This window comes from Gracilinanus agilis, chromosome 2 (genome assembly GCF_016433145.1).
Source record: "Gracilinanus agilis isolate LMUSP501 chromosome 2, AgileGrace, whole genome shotgun sequence".
NCBI lineage: Eukaryota > Metazoa > Chordata > Mammalia > Didelphimorphia > Didelphidae > Gracilinanus > Gracilinanus agilis.
This window is the reverse complement of record NC_058131.1, coordinates 190,326,053-190,344,343: the sequence shown is the minus strand read 5'-3', so window position 1 is coordinate 190,344,343 and position 18,291 is coordinate 190,326,053. Positions and strand designations below refer to the sequence as shown.

Genomic DNA, 18,291 nt, shown 5'->3' with positions numbered 1-18,291 from the left:
TTCACAAAGCTAACAAATTAATTTTCTTATTATATAAACCTCATTATATCACTTCCCTGGTCAAACACACACACACACACACACACACACACACTATGGGTTCTCTATTGCCTTTGAGATAAAATAAAAATTCCTTAATTTCCCTTACCTCTATGTTAAAATAAAAATTCTTTTTCTTTTTTTTTTTTGGTGTGTATCTTCACAACTTGACCCCTTCCTACTTTTCCAACTTTCTCAATTATTTCTACTCTTACATTTCTTCCCTTTATACTCTATAATCCTGCCAATAATACACCTCACTGTTCTGTATAGATGATACTCTATCCTTCCTTTATGTCTTTGAATCAATCATCCGTCATGCCTAGAATAGTGCTTCTTCATCTCTGTATCTGGAAACTCTGGTTTCCTTCATGACTCAGCTCAAGTGTTATCTTTCTTGATTACCCAGCTGTTCCACACTGGCTATACTCATTTTTATATTTTCTGTATTTATTTACATATGACCATGTGGTCTTCTTCTTTAAAATGTAGACTCTTTGAGGACAAATACTGTATCTTTCTTTTTTCTTTTTCTTTTTTGTATCTCCACCTCTTAGCATAATCTCTGGTATATAATAAGCATTTAACAAATTCTTTTTCATTAATAGATTGATTAATCTTCCATAGTATGTTTCATATATACCAAATCATCTTATTTTTATAATCCTCTTTTATGTACTCTACATTCCAACCAAAGAATGAGGTACAATACAATATAATATAGCAAACATAGGCAATTGCTGTCGAGAAAACATTACAATAACACACATTTTGTGCAGAGATACTTGGTTCAGTTCTAATGCTGACAAGACCTAAGACTCCAGGCTCTTATAATGTACTATTAAACTTTCAGAGATTAGAATCTAAACTTTTTCCCATTAATAATTTTTTCCTAATTGAACCCAGAAATATGGGCTAAAAATATTTGAACACTTACGTTTGCAGGTGGGTGGCTTTCCTTTGTTACTCCACAATCCATCTTCTTGACAAGTTGCTGTTCCTTGCTGACTAGATTCTAGCCTGAAGCCTTCATTACATTCATAATTCACTTTACTGTCCAAAGTGAACTCATTACCCATAAATGAGCCATTTCCAGGAGATTCTGGAATGCCACAGGAAACAGCTGAAAATAAGAAAAAAATCTGGTTAACTCATGTAATATTGAAATATATTTATTTCATGATTCTACTTCAAAATCTTGTGAGGAAAGGACTATGAGAAACTTAAAGAAACGTATGTTATTATTGTTTCTAATATTTTCACTGGATAATGTTGGCAAGAAAGAAAGATGTGGCTATCCATATTTTCAAACAACTACACACTAAACCACACACTTCTTAATGAGACTAAAGTGAATATTTTAAATGTTATCTTTCTCTTAATCCATATTTAGGTCACTGATTTTATAAAATTTTAGGGTTTGAAGTAATTTTAAGGAATTTTTTATCAAAACCTCCATTATAGAGATGGAAAAATGAGGTCCAGAGAGGTTGAGCAACTTTTCCAAAATTCTGTTGACAGTAAAGGTAAAGCTAGGATCTTTATCTCCTAAGGTTGTCAGTATTGCCATTATAGTACACTGCCTTCATTAACTTATCTTACTGTTTAAGTTCAAATATGGTTTTGGAATGAATGCAATGTTATTTAAAAAAAGATTTAGTTCCTGAAATCAAAGAAATTAAAATTTAAACCTAATGGAACATTTGATCTCAAGTACCCTCGAGTTAAATTCATGATCAAATATCATAGAAATCCCCCTGCTAATTCTATATTCTGAGATTAAAAGAGGGGAAAGGCCTCATTTTCTCCAAAATATTTATAATACATTTCAAAACAAGTTATATATTCATTGAATGAGAAATGAAAAAACAAATTGTAATATGTGAACATAATGGAATATTACTGTGAATTAAGAATTGATAAATGTCAATGCAATAACATGGGAAAACTTATTAATTGATCCAACTTGAAGGATAACATTTTTTAAAGACTACAAGAAAACTTTTCTTTTAAGGAAAGAAATGGAATTATATAATTATCATGATCATGCTTGACAATGAAGAAGAGATGAGAAAATGCACATCCTTCTCTTAAGAGGTAGGAGAATATGGACGTAGGACTATGCATATATTTTTTACATCAGATATGTTTGATGTGCTGGTTATTTTTCCTGAACTCAATTTTTCTTTTGTCTTATATTCATTTCGTTTTGTTATAAGTAACCAGATGGACATATCAAGAAAGGAAGGTGATATAAAAATAAAAAATATAAATAAAATTAATGAATATTTATAAACAGGTCCTTTAGACTTTCAGAATGTAAACTTTAGAGGTTTGGTGGAAGATACAGATCTATGATTTCATTAATGAGGAGAATAATCAGTGGGGACACTATCTTCACAAGTAACTATGAACATCATACATACTGTAGCACATATGTATGTAGGTATATTATATATATATGAAATTTAAATTGAAAACATTATATATACATGCCATTTACGTAGTTGCAGACATTGTATATATTATGTTTGCTCTGCTCACTTCACACCAGTGAACATGTCTTCCTATGCTTCTTGGGAATCTTCATATTCATCATATATATTTGTATGTGTGTATATTTCTACATACAATTGACAATCTGTTCCTGAGGGATGTTTTCTATAGCTTTGAATTAGATAATGTCCTAACTTAAAGGAACCAAAGATGTTTGTGTGTATTTGTGTATATAAACATGTAATATGTATATAATATACATATATAATGTATGTATATATACACAGTATATTATACACACACACAAATACATACACAGAGCCCAACTTGTTCCTAATAACAATAGCTCATTTCATAAAGTGTTTGTTTATTTGCTAATTTGTTCAGCTGTTTAAAAAATCATACTTTTTTCCAGATTACATGTCAACACAAGTTCTTAATTTTTGCTTTCTGATATTTTGTAATCCATGTTCTCTCCCTCCCTCTCACCCCCCCCATCCCCAAGGAGGCAGGCAATATAATATAGATTGTACATATGACACATAATTCCTTGATTATCATGTTATGAAAGCAAACACATATTACTTACACAAGACAAAAATTAATAGAGGAAATAAAGTAAAAAATGGTATGTTTCAATTTGCATTCACACACTATCTGTTCCTTTTGTGTGCTAGATATGTTTTTCTTTTGTCATGAATCTTTTGGAATTGTCCTGGATCCTTGCCTTTTTGAAAATAGTTGTCATTCACAGTTGATCATCATGCATAATTGTTACCATGTGCAAAATTCTCCTGGTTCTGCTCACTTCATGTGGCATCATGTCATTTAAGTCTTTCTAGATTTTTTGTCGTTCCTTATGGCACAATAGTAATCCATTATAAGGATATAACACAATTTTTTCAGCCATTCCCCAATTGATGAACAATCTTTCAGTTTCCTATTCTTTGCACAAAAATAGCTGTTGTAAATATTTTGTATAGATAGGTTCTTTTTCACTACCTTTAATGTCTCTGGTATACAGACCTAGGTATTGCTAGGTCAAAGGGTATGTTCAGTTTGATGACCTTTTGGGCATGGTTTCAAATTGCTCTCCAGAATAGGTTTATCAGTTTACATCTCCACTAACAATGGATTAGTGTCCTGATTTTTCTGCATTCCCTTCAGCATTTGTAATTTTCCTTTTCTGTCATGTTAACTAGCCTGATGGGTGTTAAGTGGTACCTCAGAGTTGTTTTAATTTGCATTTTTCCAATAGTTATTTGGTGAATTTTTTATATGGCTAAACACAGTTTATTTTCTTCATTTAAGAACTACCTATTCATATTCTTTGACCATTTGTTAATTGGGGATTGCTTTATACTCTTATTGATTTGAATCAGTTCTCCATACGGTTGAGATATTAAGTCTTTGTTAGAGAGATTTGCTGTGAAGTTTTTATCCCAGTTTGTTGTTTGCCTTTTAATTATGGCTGTATTGTTTCTGTTTATGCAGAAACTTTTAAATTTATGTTGTCAAAGTTATCTATTTTATATCTCATAATGTTCTCACTATCATGTTTTGACCTAAATTCTTTCCTAATCCATAGGTCTGACAGGTAAACTATTTTGTACTTCTCTAATTTGTTCATGGTATCACCCTTTATTTCTAAATGATATATCCATTTTGACTTACCTTGGTTATATGGCATGAAGTGTTGGTCTATTCTTATTTCTACCATATTCTTTTCCGTGTTCCCAGCAGTTTTTATCTAAAGTGAATTCTTCTACCAGAAATATGGATCTTTGAGTTTGTCAACCACTAAGTTACTATGGTCACTTTATTTTTTAGAAATGTTTTTTACTAAATCCAGATTTAGTTTAAATCTAATTTCCTTCTCTGAGGCACTTACTTGCCTCCACATGGATTTTCTCTTCACACTTCATTCACAGGGGCTTATATAGCCCAGAACTTGGGGAAATTTCACCTATCTCACTGAAATAAAGTAGAGAATAGATTTGTAGTATGAAGCCATGGAGGAGTGATGAAAAACTGAGAACATGGCCCAGAGGAACAACAGAGTAGAGGACAGTATAATGTTTATGAACTTCAAAGAATTGAAGGACTCTTCTCAAGATATTACATGGGCTTTTTATTAAGAATATGTGTAGTAGATGGAAAAACTATAAAGAGATCCATTAAAAAAACTGAATGTTCTCTGAGGGATTTAGGGTAAAGAACGCTACCCACATTCAGAGGAAGATCTACAGGAGAGGAAACATAGAAGATAAACAATTGCTTGAATGCATGGGCTGAGGCGGACATGATTGGGGATGTGGACTCAAAACTACCACACCAATGCAACTAACAACAATTTGGAAATAGGTCTTGATCAAGGACACATGATAAAACCAGTGGAAATGTGCGTCGGCCATGGGTGGGGGGAGAGCGGGGGGTGAAGAGGAAAGTAGGGGTATGAAGCATGTAAACAGGTTAAAAATGAATATTAATAAATGTTTAAAAAAACTGAATGTTCAAAATATTGACCTTTAACTTTTCTGACATTTTGTTGGGAAAAAATGACCAGTGAGCATAAGCAAATTATTCATCTTGCTGCTGTGCAGAATGTCTTCAGTGAAACAAATTTCTTCTTGGATAATATTGCATTGCACTTACACTGTTCCAATATTTTCTGGGTTTTTTTTCCTCCTCACTTTCCTTCAGATAATCATTTGTTCATGCTCACAAACCTTAACTCTGCTCCACTCAATGAAGCAAGTCTAATATCCAACTCCCATTTAATTCTCTTAGGAGGGGAGCACAACTTAAAGTGACACTTCTCTGACAGGTTAATTGAAAAAGATGAAATTTTAGAAATATATACAAAATCTTTCTTGATAAGATTTTAAGATGTTCTTATGCTTTTCTATAAAATAGTTTCTTGCCTTTTCAGGGGTCTAAATACTAGAAGTAAAGACATACATATCTTTTGTCAAGGGAAGAAGGGAAATAATATCTATTGCCTGATTATCAATCAGGAATATTTTATAGGTGTTACAACAATTTTTACATCGGACAAAATAAACTTGATTCTCCTCAATTCAATGCAAGGAACATTTATTAAATCAATTCCATATGCTACATGCTGAGAATAAAGATAGCTAAAAGGAATAGTACAGAGAGTGTTGGACTCTGAGTTGAGAAGACTTGAGTTTGAATTATCCTTCAGACACTTGATAGCTCTGTGACTGAGTAAATCACCTATCTTCTCAGCCTGTTTTCCTGTTTCTAAAATGGAAATAATGTCTTGACTCAGAGTGTTATTAGACTCAAATGAGATTAAGTAAAACATGTAAAGTATTTTGTAAATCTTAAAGCACTATATAAATGCTAGCTACATAGTGTACAAAAATAATATTTGGTTGGTCAATAAGCAATTATTAAGGATCTTTTCTGACCCAGGCACTATGATAGGCCCTGAGGATTCAAAGACAGAAATTAAATGGACCTCAAACAACTTACATTCTATAGGATATGGAGGAATGGTATGAGTCATGGTATGAAATGTGAAATAGTTAGTGAAACATAATGTAAAAGATGAGAGAGAAGGAGAGGGGGGATGATGGAAGGAGGGAGAGAGAGAGAGAGAGAGAGATTGCTAATAAAAAGGTAATTCAAGGAAAGCCTTTCTCTCCTGACTTCTCATAGCATTTTGTGATCTGAAATTCTCCTTTAAACCTTACATCTCTTACCCTACATATTGTGCATGATGGTTATATTTGTATGTTTTTTCTTTGTCCTCCTTGAGAATAGGGTCTACTCATATTCCCAGAATTGTATTTAATAAATTATCTCTTCCTCACTGTATGGGCAAAATATGTTCATTAAAAATATATATTGTCCTTAAGGCAAACATCTACAAAAGTGTGGAATTTATGGTGCTGGTGAGAGCACAGAACAACCACAGAACTAGTCCAACTCCAAAGACAGACATGATGGAAGACAGAGATAGGGACTCTTAAGGGATTGTAGTCAGGCTTCATAACCTTAGAGGGGGAAGCGTCCTCTCTAAAAGGGAGAACATTAAAACTAATCTCAACAGTGTTTCAGCAGATGTGGTAGCAACATCTTCAAATCCACTTATTTGACAGATGTGATAAATAAAACCTCTATTTTGTAAATCTTAAAGTACTATATAAATGCTAGCTACACAGAATAATAGTGTATAAAAATAAGTGTGTAACTGACTTTCTCAAAGTCACACAGGTAGTATCAGAAGTAAGTTTTAGACCCAAGACCTCTGATTATACAGTCATGCATTACTGCTTCTCACCAACTTCTATTATATTATTACATTCCTATGTTAAAACAGACCCTTCTAAAATCTCTAGTTGACATCCCTGACTTTGGTCTCTCTCCCTTTCAGATACATTGTGTGTCCCACTGTTAGATTAGTTTCTTCAAAATTGTTTCCATTCTGAAATTTCTCTGTATAAAATCAAACAATAAAAGTGACAAACAGAAAAATTTAAATAGCCCCTTGTTTCTATCTTATTAATATATTGAGCTTCTTAGTCTGAAAGACATAGAGGGAAAATGGCCAATTCATATAGATTAAATTGTCAGAACAAAATAGAGAAAATGGAACAGATGTGCCAGTTTCTCTAAGAACCTATGTATCATTTATGCCTGAGAAACCTTAATACTTCAACCTCCAAAATTCTTCAATCCACCAGCATTTATTAAATGCCTGCTTTATCCCAAGGCCTAAGCTCAGAGACACAAAGTAAAGCCAAACAACTTACAACTACCACTACCACTAAAACAACAAAACTTCTTTCCAAAAGAATTTATAGTCTAATGAAACACCATGCCAATAATGAAATATACACATGATATTATCAGAGTAGTTGGAAAGTGATCACAGATGAGATGAGAAAAGGAAGGCTGAACTAGATCACACATATAGTGTAAATTTCTCATGGAGTTGTCACAAGTTTGAAAGTATGGAGAGGCCATTTTATAATATATGTCAAGAACTGAAAGACAAAAAGAAAACAAAAAAAGAATTGATAATATGATACAAGAGAAGATTTTAAGAAAATATCAACTACCAACCCTTATATATACTTTCTGATTGCTATAAAATCTTTATGTGAATGACTTGCATCTATATTGAGAATATGCATAGGAATATATGAGTAAAAAAGAAGTAGGTTGTCAAAAACAGTTCTCTATGGCAGACTACATCTTTACATTCACAAAACTGAAGGAAAAACCAAAATCTTAGGCTTCATTTTTTCTTGATTACAACCTGCTCTTGATTATCCTCCTCCTCCAGGGCCTGAAAATCTTTTATTCAACCATAGGAGACTGAATATGTTGACATCAAATAAAACTGTAAAGATACCACCGCAATAGTAGTTCTGTTTATTCAGGCTGACCTAGAAGAATGCTCTCATACTAAAAGGCTTTTATTATCGTGGTCCTTCCCATTCATTTTCTTTTAACTTAGGGAAAGTGAACAGTACCCTGATTTAAAAACTTTTTGGTTATTCATCTCTAAGTAGGCCCAAGATTAGAAGACAAAAGCTTGACAAAGTTTGTTGTTCTTTATAAGGAAGATACAAGATACAAACTTCAAATGGAAAGGGATTATGGCTCCTAAAATACAGAGCTGGAAGGGACTTTCTTAGAGATCATCTTATTCAATGCCATCATTTTATAGATAAAGAACCTGGATCTTAAAGAGATTTAATATCTTGTCTAAGGTTATATGGGTAATTGGCATATTAATATTAGCACTTAATAAATATTTACTGGTTGGTTCAACATCTCTCTTCAGTACCCAAATCCTTTGTCACACTGAGAGATTCTACATAGGTGATGAGGTCCTCCAACTCTTCCTATATCTAGGTCATATTGTAGGACAAGTCCAAGGACATATCAATACTTCCTAAATGTGATCCACTGACATACTCAAATGCATTTGGCCAAAGAGGAAGTCACACTGGAAAAACAAAAACAAAAACAAAAAAACCATGTAGTTGGATTTCCAATCCATGGGTTAGTACCTGTATTTTAGACTGGAATTACAGGTGGAAAATTAATTAGATACAGAATTTAATAGGAGAAAGAAGTGGACTGCATTTGGGAAAGTGCTTCATGATTTTAACAATCCCAAATTACTCCCTGAGACAAAGGCCTAGAAATGAATTAAGTTTGCAAATCTTAGAACATGATAGTTTCCAAAGATTCAAAGTTGAGAGTGGCCCACCCAAAGATAATAGATGCATGATCAGTATAAGTAGGCTGCAGTGGTGATTTGTAAGTCAAATAGAATAATGGATATTTTAGAGGAAATGTATAACTGGGTAAAGAATTAGGCTAGTTTCATGAAATATACTTGGGTAGCATTAAAATGTCTCTAGCACATTTCTGTAGATCCTCTACAGAAAGCTTGTGAAAGATGTGGAGACAGGAGAGGTATTTGATATATATTAAAATGGGCAATACATTTTAAGGAGATCATATATCCACTAAAATATCATTACATAAAGAAGTTCTGGCAGCCTCAACTATGTATTAATGGGATGGAATGCTTCACAAAGTAATGAGGCAGCTCTCTGGCATAGTAAAGAGAGTGTTAACCTGGTGTCCTAAAGACAAGATTTCAAATATAGCCTCAGACATGTTTGGTGTATATGTGACCCTGGTCAAGTCACTAAACCTCTCTCAGCCTCAGTTTCCTTTTTTGTAAAATGGGGATAAGAATATAATCTACTTCTCAGTGTTGTAAAAATTAAATTAGATAATTTGGACAAAGCATTTTGCAAAGATTAAACTACTATGTAAATGTTTCAAAAACAACCTCTGACAAAGTTCTAATTTCTTAAATTTATAAGGAGCTAAGATAATTGTACAAATAAATCAAGCCATTCCCTAGTTGATTAATGGTCAAGGGACATGAATAGGCAGTTCTCAGATAAAGAAATCAAAACTATCAAAAAACACATGAAAAGTGTTCTAAATCTCTCATAATTAGAGAAATGAAAATCAAAACAACTCTGAGGTACCACCTCATACTTAGAAGAATGGCCAATAAGACAATAAAGGAAAATAATAAATGTTGGAGAGGTTGTGGCAAAATTGGAACACTTATACACTGCTGGTAGTGTTGTGAATTGATCCAACCATTCTAGAAGGCAATTTGGAACTATGCACAAAGAATTTTAAAAGACTGTCTGCCTTTTGATCCAGCTGTACCGCTGCTCAGTTTGTATCTCAAAGAGATAATAAGGAAAAAATCTCATACAAAAATATTTATAGCCATGCTTTTGGTCGTGGTAAAAAATTGGAAAATGAGAGTGTGTCCATCGATTGGGGAATGGCTGAACAAATGGTTATAACTGATGGTGATGGCATACTATTTTGTTTAAAGGAACTATGAACTGGAGGAATTCCATGTGAACATGAAAAACATCCAGGAATTGATGCAGAGTAAAAGCAGCAGAACCAAGAGTACATTGTACACAGCAACTGATACATTCTGGCATAATCGAACATAATGGATTTCTCTACTATCAGCAATGCAATAATCCAGGACAATTCTGAGGGACTTATGAGAAAGAAAGCTATCCACATCCAGAGAAAGAACTGTGGGAGTAGCAACACATGGTTCAATGGGGATATGATTGAGGATGTTGTTGATCGTTCTATTGCAAATATTAATAATATAGAAATAAGTTTTGAACAATGACACATTTAAAACCCAGTGGAATTGCATGTCAGCTCTGGGAGGTAGGAGAAAAGGGGGGAGGGAAAAAACATGAATCATGTAACCGTGGAAAAATATTCTGAATAAATAAATTAATTAATTTAAAAAACAAGCCCTACTTATAGGTTTTGGGTTTTGTTTTGTTTTCATTGTTTTTTGAATTTGGTCTAAAATTGACATTTTCCCTTGTGGAGAAAGACTAGGTTTAGAAATTCCCTCTCTCAATTTACAAAAGATGTTTTCCATATCATATATAGTTTAAAATAATTTATATTAACATATTGCTTAAACCTTTTCAAAATATTAACATATGTAACTTTTGTTTCAAGTTTTACAAACCCCCTGTGAAATTAAAAACAATAGATATTTTCTTATTTTGAAAGATGGGGAAATTGAGCCTCAAAGAGCCCATGTGACCTGCCCCTGTTATGATAGGAAATTTCTGAGACAGGAATTAGAGCTAAATCTATGACTACATCATGCAATATATTAGAGAATTGCCTGGGTCACTAAGAATTTAATGTATCTTCTATCTGTTTATATAGTTATGCAATATCAAAGAAAGGAACTTAAACCCAAGTATGCCTGACTTGAAGGTATTACAGACACAAAATTTTAAATCAAAAAGACCTTGCTCTTAACGAGTTTATGAGGTTCATCATCAATGGCATCGAAATGACTATCCCACACTAGATTAGAATTTGTACTATATGATTTTCATGGTCAATTCCAACTCAGAATGCATGACACTCAGAGAATGCCAGTAAAGGCCAGCTAAAAAGAAAAGATAGTTTTGGTTGTATCTCTGAGTAGAAGTATGTCATTCTCAAAAAGTTCATGAGTTTCACTTCTCAGCTGTGTGATCCTGGGCAAGTCACTTGACCCCCATTGCCTACCCTCACCACTCTTCTGCCTTGGAGCCAATATGGCTCCAAGACAGAAGGTAAGGGTTTAAAAAAAAAGTTCCTGAGTTTGTTATATAAATGACACTTAAAAAAGAAGCCTAATGGCTAGGTGATGAAATGACTTAATAACTATTAGGGAAAGAATATCCTTCAATGGTTGATTTAGTCATATGTCTAGAACCACAATAAATGTACACATGAAGGAGAATGAAGTTTTCTTGAAAAATTGTTTTGGGATTTCCAATCAGTTTACTGAGAGTAAAAAGAGAAAAGCTGCAAACATACTATGTCAGAATATCTAATCCAGTCAGTCGGTCATATAAATGATTTCCTTATATAATGTAATATCAAATAACCAATCTGATTGAGGTTTGGAATGAAATGACATGTTTTTCATTAATCAATAATACATTTTGACATCATATCTATATTATCTCAGGTTCTGTGTTCTAACTTCCCACTTATCTTATAATAAGCAAATCAGATGCCACCTTCTTCAAAAAGTCTTCCCTGATTCTAAGTGTACAATAATCTACATGTAAATTTTTCTTTTCATAGCTCTAAGACATCCCATGATAGTGTGTATTATTATCCTTTATACAGGCTTCCTATTTCTATATTAAAATATAAAGTCCATAAGGACAAATACTAAGTTTTAACTAAACTTTGTTTCTTCTCAGTGCCTTGTACAGTTCTCTGAATGCTGAAGGGATTTATCTTTATTTTATTTTTATCATCATTATGATTATTTTGTTATTTGTTTCGTTGAAGGCATTTAGGAAAAATTTGTTGAAAGAATGAATAAGTGGAGTAAACTGGCAGGGTCCTTAACCAATAAACATTTCTTCAAATATGTAAGTCATGTGAAAATATTATAAAGAAAAGGAAACTATGTAAAGTGGATGTTTAATTATGACATAATGGTTTTAGTGAGAAATTAATGGAAACATTAATAAACAGAAAATAATTATGCTCAATGTATCTAATGGCATATTCTTGTCAATGGATTTTCACATGTGATAATGAATAAACAATGTCTTTTAAATAAAAGATTAGGCCTTTGGGGATGTTGCACAATTTAGGTTGTGTAATCCTATAGACAACTTCAACTTATCACATAAAAACATATATCCTGACTGTCAGAGATTAATGGGAAGTAAAACCTAATTGACTGATACTTAAAGTATGGATTAAAATTTACATAATTTAACACAGATATTAGAAGAGTGTATTCACATAATGAGTGACTTTAGAGTCAAAAGGTAAAGACTGGGAAGGGGGAACATTCCATGCAAACCACATTATAATAAAAACAATGATATGGAAGTGGGAAGACATTTTATGTTTTGGAGAAATTCAGTTTGACTGGAGAGCAGTGAGCATGGTGGAAAGTTACAGGTTTCATTGTAGAAATTACTGAATAAATGAATGAAAGCATTTATTTTGTGTCATACATTGTGCTGGGAATCCAAGGAGAATAAATAAGAATATCTCTGCTCTTTTGGAGTTAACACTCGAATTAGGAAAGAAAACATTTTACTGATATCAAAGAACTGAGAGGGTATTTCCTTAAATTAAAATTAAATGAAACTTGAAAGCAACCCCTACCTTCTTCTAGCTCTAACTATTAATTTGTTGCATGAAATTCAATGGTTTATTTAAATTCTCTGAGCCTTGGTTTCCTCTTTTTTCTTTTAACATTTTATGATTCTTAAGATACAACTCTGGATATATGGCTATATACATGCTCTGAAATTCAGTTTCCCTATCTTTATGACGATTGACTTACTTAAATTTTTAGCTAAATGATACTTTTCTTAGCCTATTTTTACTTATTATAACATCCAGATGAACAAACAACCTCAATTTGGTGGGTCTATTTATTTGAGTTTTGAATCAGGGCAGAGATTAAGATGATGTTTGGCTTACTGCTTGGAGAAAATTTAAAGACATAAATTCTTCTTCCCATGAAAGTTCAGGCAACTATAATTCCAAATGAGTCAATGACATTATTTCATTTAAGAAGAATGAATTAATGAAAAAGCATTTATTAGATGTCATTATTTTACAGTGCTGGGTTATCAATTCAAAAAAATAAGACAATTCTTATCAGATTTTATAATTAAGTCTGATTTTAAATGGCTTATCTCACCAGATGAAGCTTTGCTAGTAGGTTTGAAAAATATAATCTCCCACACATGAACAGATAGTTCCAAAATGCTTATAAGTGAAAAAATATTCAGATATAAAACTCATCAATTATTTAATAATTTTTATCACACTGGAAAATATTTTTAAATAAAATTACATTGAAATTTAATTGTGCTTCATAGGTAAACCTTGAATGGTTTGTACTCACAAATCTTTTAAACAACAAATTTGGAGCCATTAGTTTTAAAATGTTAATTGTATTGTTGAATCTATTTTGAATTAGCATACCACCTCTGGTGTTTCATGTATAATATAACATAAGGTTCATGTGATTTAGGTCTAAATTACTTTGAGTTATACTTTTAATAGTTTCTTTTATCTAACTGTTGAGAGGTTTTATTCTTCCAGATGTCTCTATTATTATCAGGATATACTAATCCCAAAACTGTTTGGATCTAAAGAACGTTTTCAACACTGAAATGGTTTTTCATCGATGAAGCAGTTTGAATACTATATTATTAAAAGTAAAATGACAAACTCAAGTTGACAGGGTAAATTATCATATAAGATATGAAATGTGGTCAGGTGAGAAATAGGATATTAGTTTCTAATCACAATTTCCTTTTGGCTACTGAGTTAGCAATTAATTTAGTTTTAGTACTTTGGATTGTTTTTTTTAGCCCAAATTTATCTTCCTTATGCTAATATATGATGTTATGATAAACTTGTTTTTCCATAAGCATTATTCTCAAAGCTTATCACTTCCACTCAGATAGGATAACATTTAAGTGGAGTTATCATCACGAATATTTTATTTTTAGTATTTCATAGATCATCCTTTGAGTGAATCATCAAAAGTTATATACTATGTGCATCTTTTCCATCCAGGTTGCAAAGTGGTTAGAGCACTCATCTTTGAGTCAGGGAATACCCGAGTTCAAATCCTGCTTCATGGATTTACTAGCTGCGTAATCACGTACAAGTCACTTAACGTTTTTGACCTGCTGTTTGCTCATCTATAAAATGAGAATAATGGCATCATCTTCCACAAGTTGCTATGAGATTAAAATAAAATAATACGTATAAAAGTCTTTGTAAACTTTAAAGACCACTTAAATGTTATTTATAGTTTTTAAATGCTAATTTTTTCTTATTCTAAGAGGCAATAATGGATTCATTCATTCAACAAACATTTTTTAATGATTACTGTGTGCCAGGCTCTATGCTACATGCTGGGGATAAAAAGACAAAAATGAAACAGTCTCTGCCCTCAGGAACATTATGTTATGATAATACATGTATAATCTAGATCAAATTGCTTCCCATCTCTCAGGTGAGGAAGGGGAAGGGAAGAGGGCAACAATTTGGACCTTTTAATTTCAGAAAATGTATGTTGAAAATTGTTATTATAAGCAACTGGGAAAAATATTTTTAATAAGGAAAAATAAAATAAAAAGAACATTATATTCTAGAATCCTAATCATGTGGACAGTGAGGCCAAGAGTCAAAAAGACCAGATTTCAAATCTGGCCAAAGTGACTTCTAGCTGTGAGACCCAGGATGAGTTACAACCCTGTTTGCCTCAGTTTCTTCCTCTATATACATGAGGTTGTGAAAGAAACAGCAAACTACTGTAGTGCCAACAAAATCCCATGGGATCATGAAGAGTAAGACATGAATGAAAAACAATACAACAACAACTACTACCCTTAAAGTGAAGTCAAGCAACACAGTTTGAGCATTTATAATCTTAGTGGTAATGAACAAATCACTTTACCCCTAAAAGCCTGTTTCCTCATCTGTAAAATAGGGATAGTACTTTCATAAAAAAAACTCACATTGTCATAGGAAAGAAAATATTCTCTAAAGTCTTAAAGCTCTCTACAAATATTAATTATTGTTCTCTTTCTCTCATCAAAGTTGTGCATGGTCTTTAAATACATTGAAACCACTGACGAATGAGATTTCCTAAATATGTAATAAATTTATTATTTGTTAGAATCAACAGACAGTTCGTGTGCCTCACTGGTACCCATATCCATGTCAAACGATGCAGTCTATAGAATCCAAGACCCAGCATGTCAGATTCATCCCCTGTGGAGGATTTCCAGGAAAGAATGGGCAAGAATGCAAAGAAATGGGTAGGTTTCAGTGTATTCTATTGGAGAGAGTACCTACCTACACTGATGAAAATATAACTATACTGAAGAAGCAAACTATCTATCATGGAGAGCATCTGAGTGGATGTTCAATTATTCACAAGTTGATTTTATGATTCTGGATTGTCATTTCTCCACATTTCTCAATTTATCTTCTTTCTGCTACCCATATTTTGGCATGTCTACTTCTCAAAACTACCAGAGCAATTAAAACCAAGCAAGAACATCTAGAATTAACTATAAAATATTAATAATAGCTAGCATTTATATAGTGCTAAAAGGTCTGTAAAGCACTTTACAAATATGCCATTTCATCCTTGCTGCAATCTTAAGTGTTAGATGTTATTTTATCTCCATTTTTATAGATGAGGAAACTGAGGCAGGCAGAGTTTAAATGACTTACTCAGGGTCATTGTTATTCTTTAGTTATTCTGTCATGTCTGACTCTTTTGTGACCCAAATAGGAGTTTTTTGGCAAGGATGCTGTAGTAGTTTGCCATTTCCTTTTTTAGTCAGTTTTACAGATGAGGAAGTGACTTACTCAAGGTCACAGAACTACTAAGTATTTGAGCTCAGATTTGAACTCAGGTCCTTCTGCCACCAGGCCTGGCAGTCTCTCCACTATGCTGCCTAGCTGCTGAGAGTCACATAGCCATTAAGTGTCTAAGAGTAGTTTTAAACTTAAGTCTCCTTGACTCCATATCTAGCTCTAGCCATTTGCCCTCTACCTACCTAGATCTATTTAGGATTTATTTATCTGTTCCCATTGTTCTAAGCAACATTAAACAGGGTTCATCCATTCATTCATCTAAAGGACATTTACTAAGTTCTTGCTACATGCAACATACACTCTTGGACATTAGGGAGATAAATAGGTCAAGTTCTCTTCCCTTAGTGAGTTTGCAATCTAATCCAGAGGATTATATTATCACATAAATATCTGCAATAAAAACTACCCCAATATTAGAGGACCGGAATAAACAAAGCATCATGTTCCCTACAATTTAAATAGGTTTGAACATCATCTACTTGCAGAAAGTTTTATTTGTTTTTCAAAGTAAAAAGAGAGAGAAGAGGTTAGGAGGCTTACTGTACTCCACGACACACCACAAAATATCTAAATAGCTAAGATTTAGATTAATTGTAAATGTATGAATAAAAGCTACTGTTTTTCACATCCCATGTGTTGAGAAGCTATTTATATCTCCTCTAAGCTTCACCCTGGGCTACAGTTCATGAACATCTGTCAGCTGGCTGGTCAGGAGTCTCCTTAGGATTTGAGTCAAGAACAGAAGCAATCTTGTCATAACTGCTTTTCTGATATCATTAATGCTCATTAGCCCAGCAGCTCCAAATAAATCCTCTTGAGGCTGAAACTCTGTGAGTTCCATAATGAAACTTGCAGAAAATACACAATGAGTTCTTTCAAGAAAAGTCTGACTGAGACAACAAACTGAAATGGCATTTGGTCATTTAACTGCTGATAGCCGTGTCACTACTGTTAAACACTTGAGCTCACAGAAGCTGAGCTCCTATGCAAAGGACTGTGAGCCAAAACAGCCCCAGAAAATTGTCCCTTTCCATCAGAGGGCTTCACATATCTTCACTGACTGATTAGAATAGACTTACAGTCTGAACAACCGAGTAACACTTATTTATATGCAAGAATGCTTCCAGCTGGGCTACAAACATTTCAAGAGCAAGTACCTCAGAGTTATTAACCTTAATTGTCTTCATTGTCTAGTACTGTAGTGAGAACCACTTATTTCAAAGGACAGAGAGCAAGTGCTATCTTCAAAAATCTATTCATTATAAAATAAATTCATGTGGCATCAAATGTTCCTTTTAAAAACACCATGCATCTGTATTCCTTGATGCAAACATTATAGCATTAGAAAGAAAGATTTATGTTAGTCACAATTTTTTCACAATTTGAAAAACTGTCATGTGATAATGGCTCATAATTTTAAGGATGGGCAATTCTAAGATATATGGGTAAGGTAAAATCACATGCATATACATGAATTGCTTTTAAAAATTTAAAGAATTAAGCTCAATAAATGACTTCATTATTTGTTGAGAATTAAATGTTTAGAACATAACGAAGTCTGCTAATGTGTGTATGCACTGTTTAAACCACTTTATTGGTTCATACTTAGCTTCATATTTGAAATTTTAATTTACTAAAACTAAGTTATGTATACAAACAAGGATGTACTGGAGTCAGCTAAAACTGACTCTTAGGAGCCAACTATTAAATTTTCATTATGAGCACAAACACTTCAGAAATTGGCAAATTCTACAATTTAGTACTTGACTTGTTATTTAGATGGTTTTCTTGACTTAATAAATTGATAAACTATTAAAATGACAAACTAAAATGAAAAGTGTGATATATGTATTTTACCTTGTTTTAACATTTGCCAGCATGTTTCTATTACATGTGAGCTTATCCTCATCTATGAATAGATATATATATTTAAAAGCTTTTGGTGATTATGAAATATCACTTTCTTACAGGTAAAATCTCTATTAAATATTTCATGATGAAGAGAAATATTTGCCTATAAAAATAGCTCCATTTAAAAAATAATTCTACTTTAAGAACACAATCCTAGCAACTGTGTATATGCATGTAAGGATATAGTATATTTAATTTCTCAGATATAGGCAACTAGGATCAATGAAGAGCTGGATTTCCCTTCCAGAACTACTCTTCTAATAGACCAGGCAGGAACCACAGGTCAAATAACAAAATACTTAATTAAGGCAGAAAAGCAAAGTA

The 18,291-nt window shown here is 32.7% G+C and overlaps 1 protein-coding gene across 1 annotated transcript in view; it reads right to left on the bottom strand.

Annotated features, from left to right (window-relative positions):
• The window catches only part of CSMD1 (CUB and Sushi multiple domains 1), a 2,120,031-nt gene that overhangs the window by 172,329 nt on the left and 1,929,411 nt on the right, over nt 1–18,291 (bottom strand). The window contains exon 51 of the mRNA XM_044659558.1: nt 977–1,162. Within this exon, the coding sequence (XP_044515493.1) occupies nt 977–1,162 (186 nt within the window). The remainder of the gene's footprint in view (nt 1–976; nt 1,163–18,291) is intronic.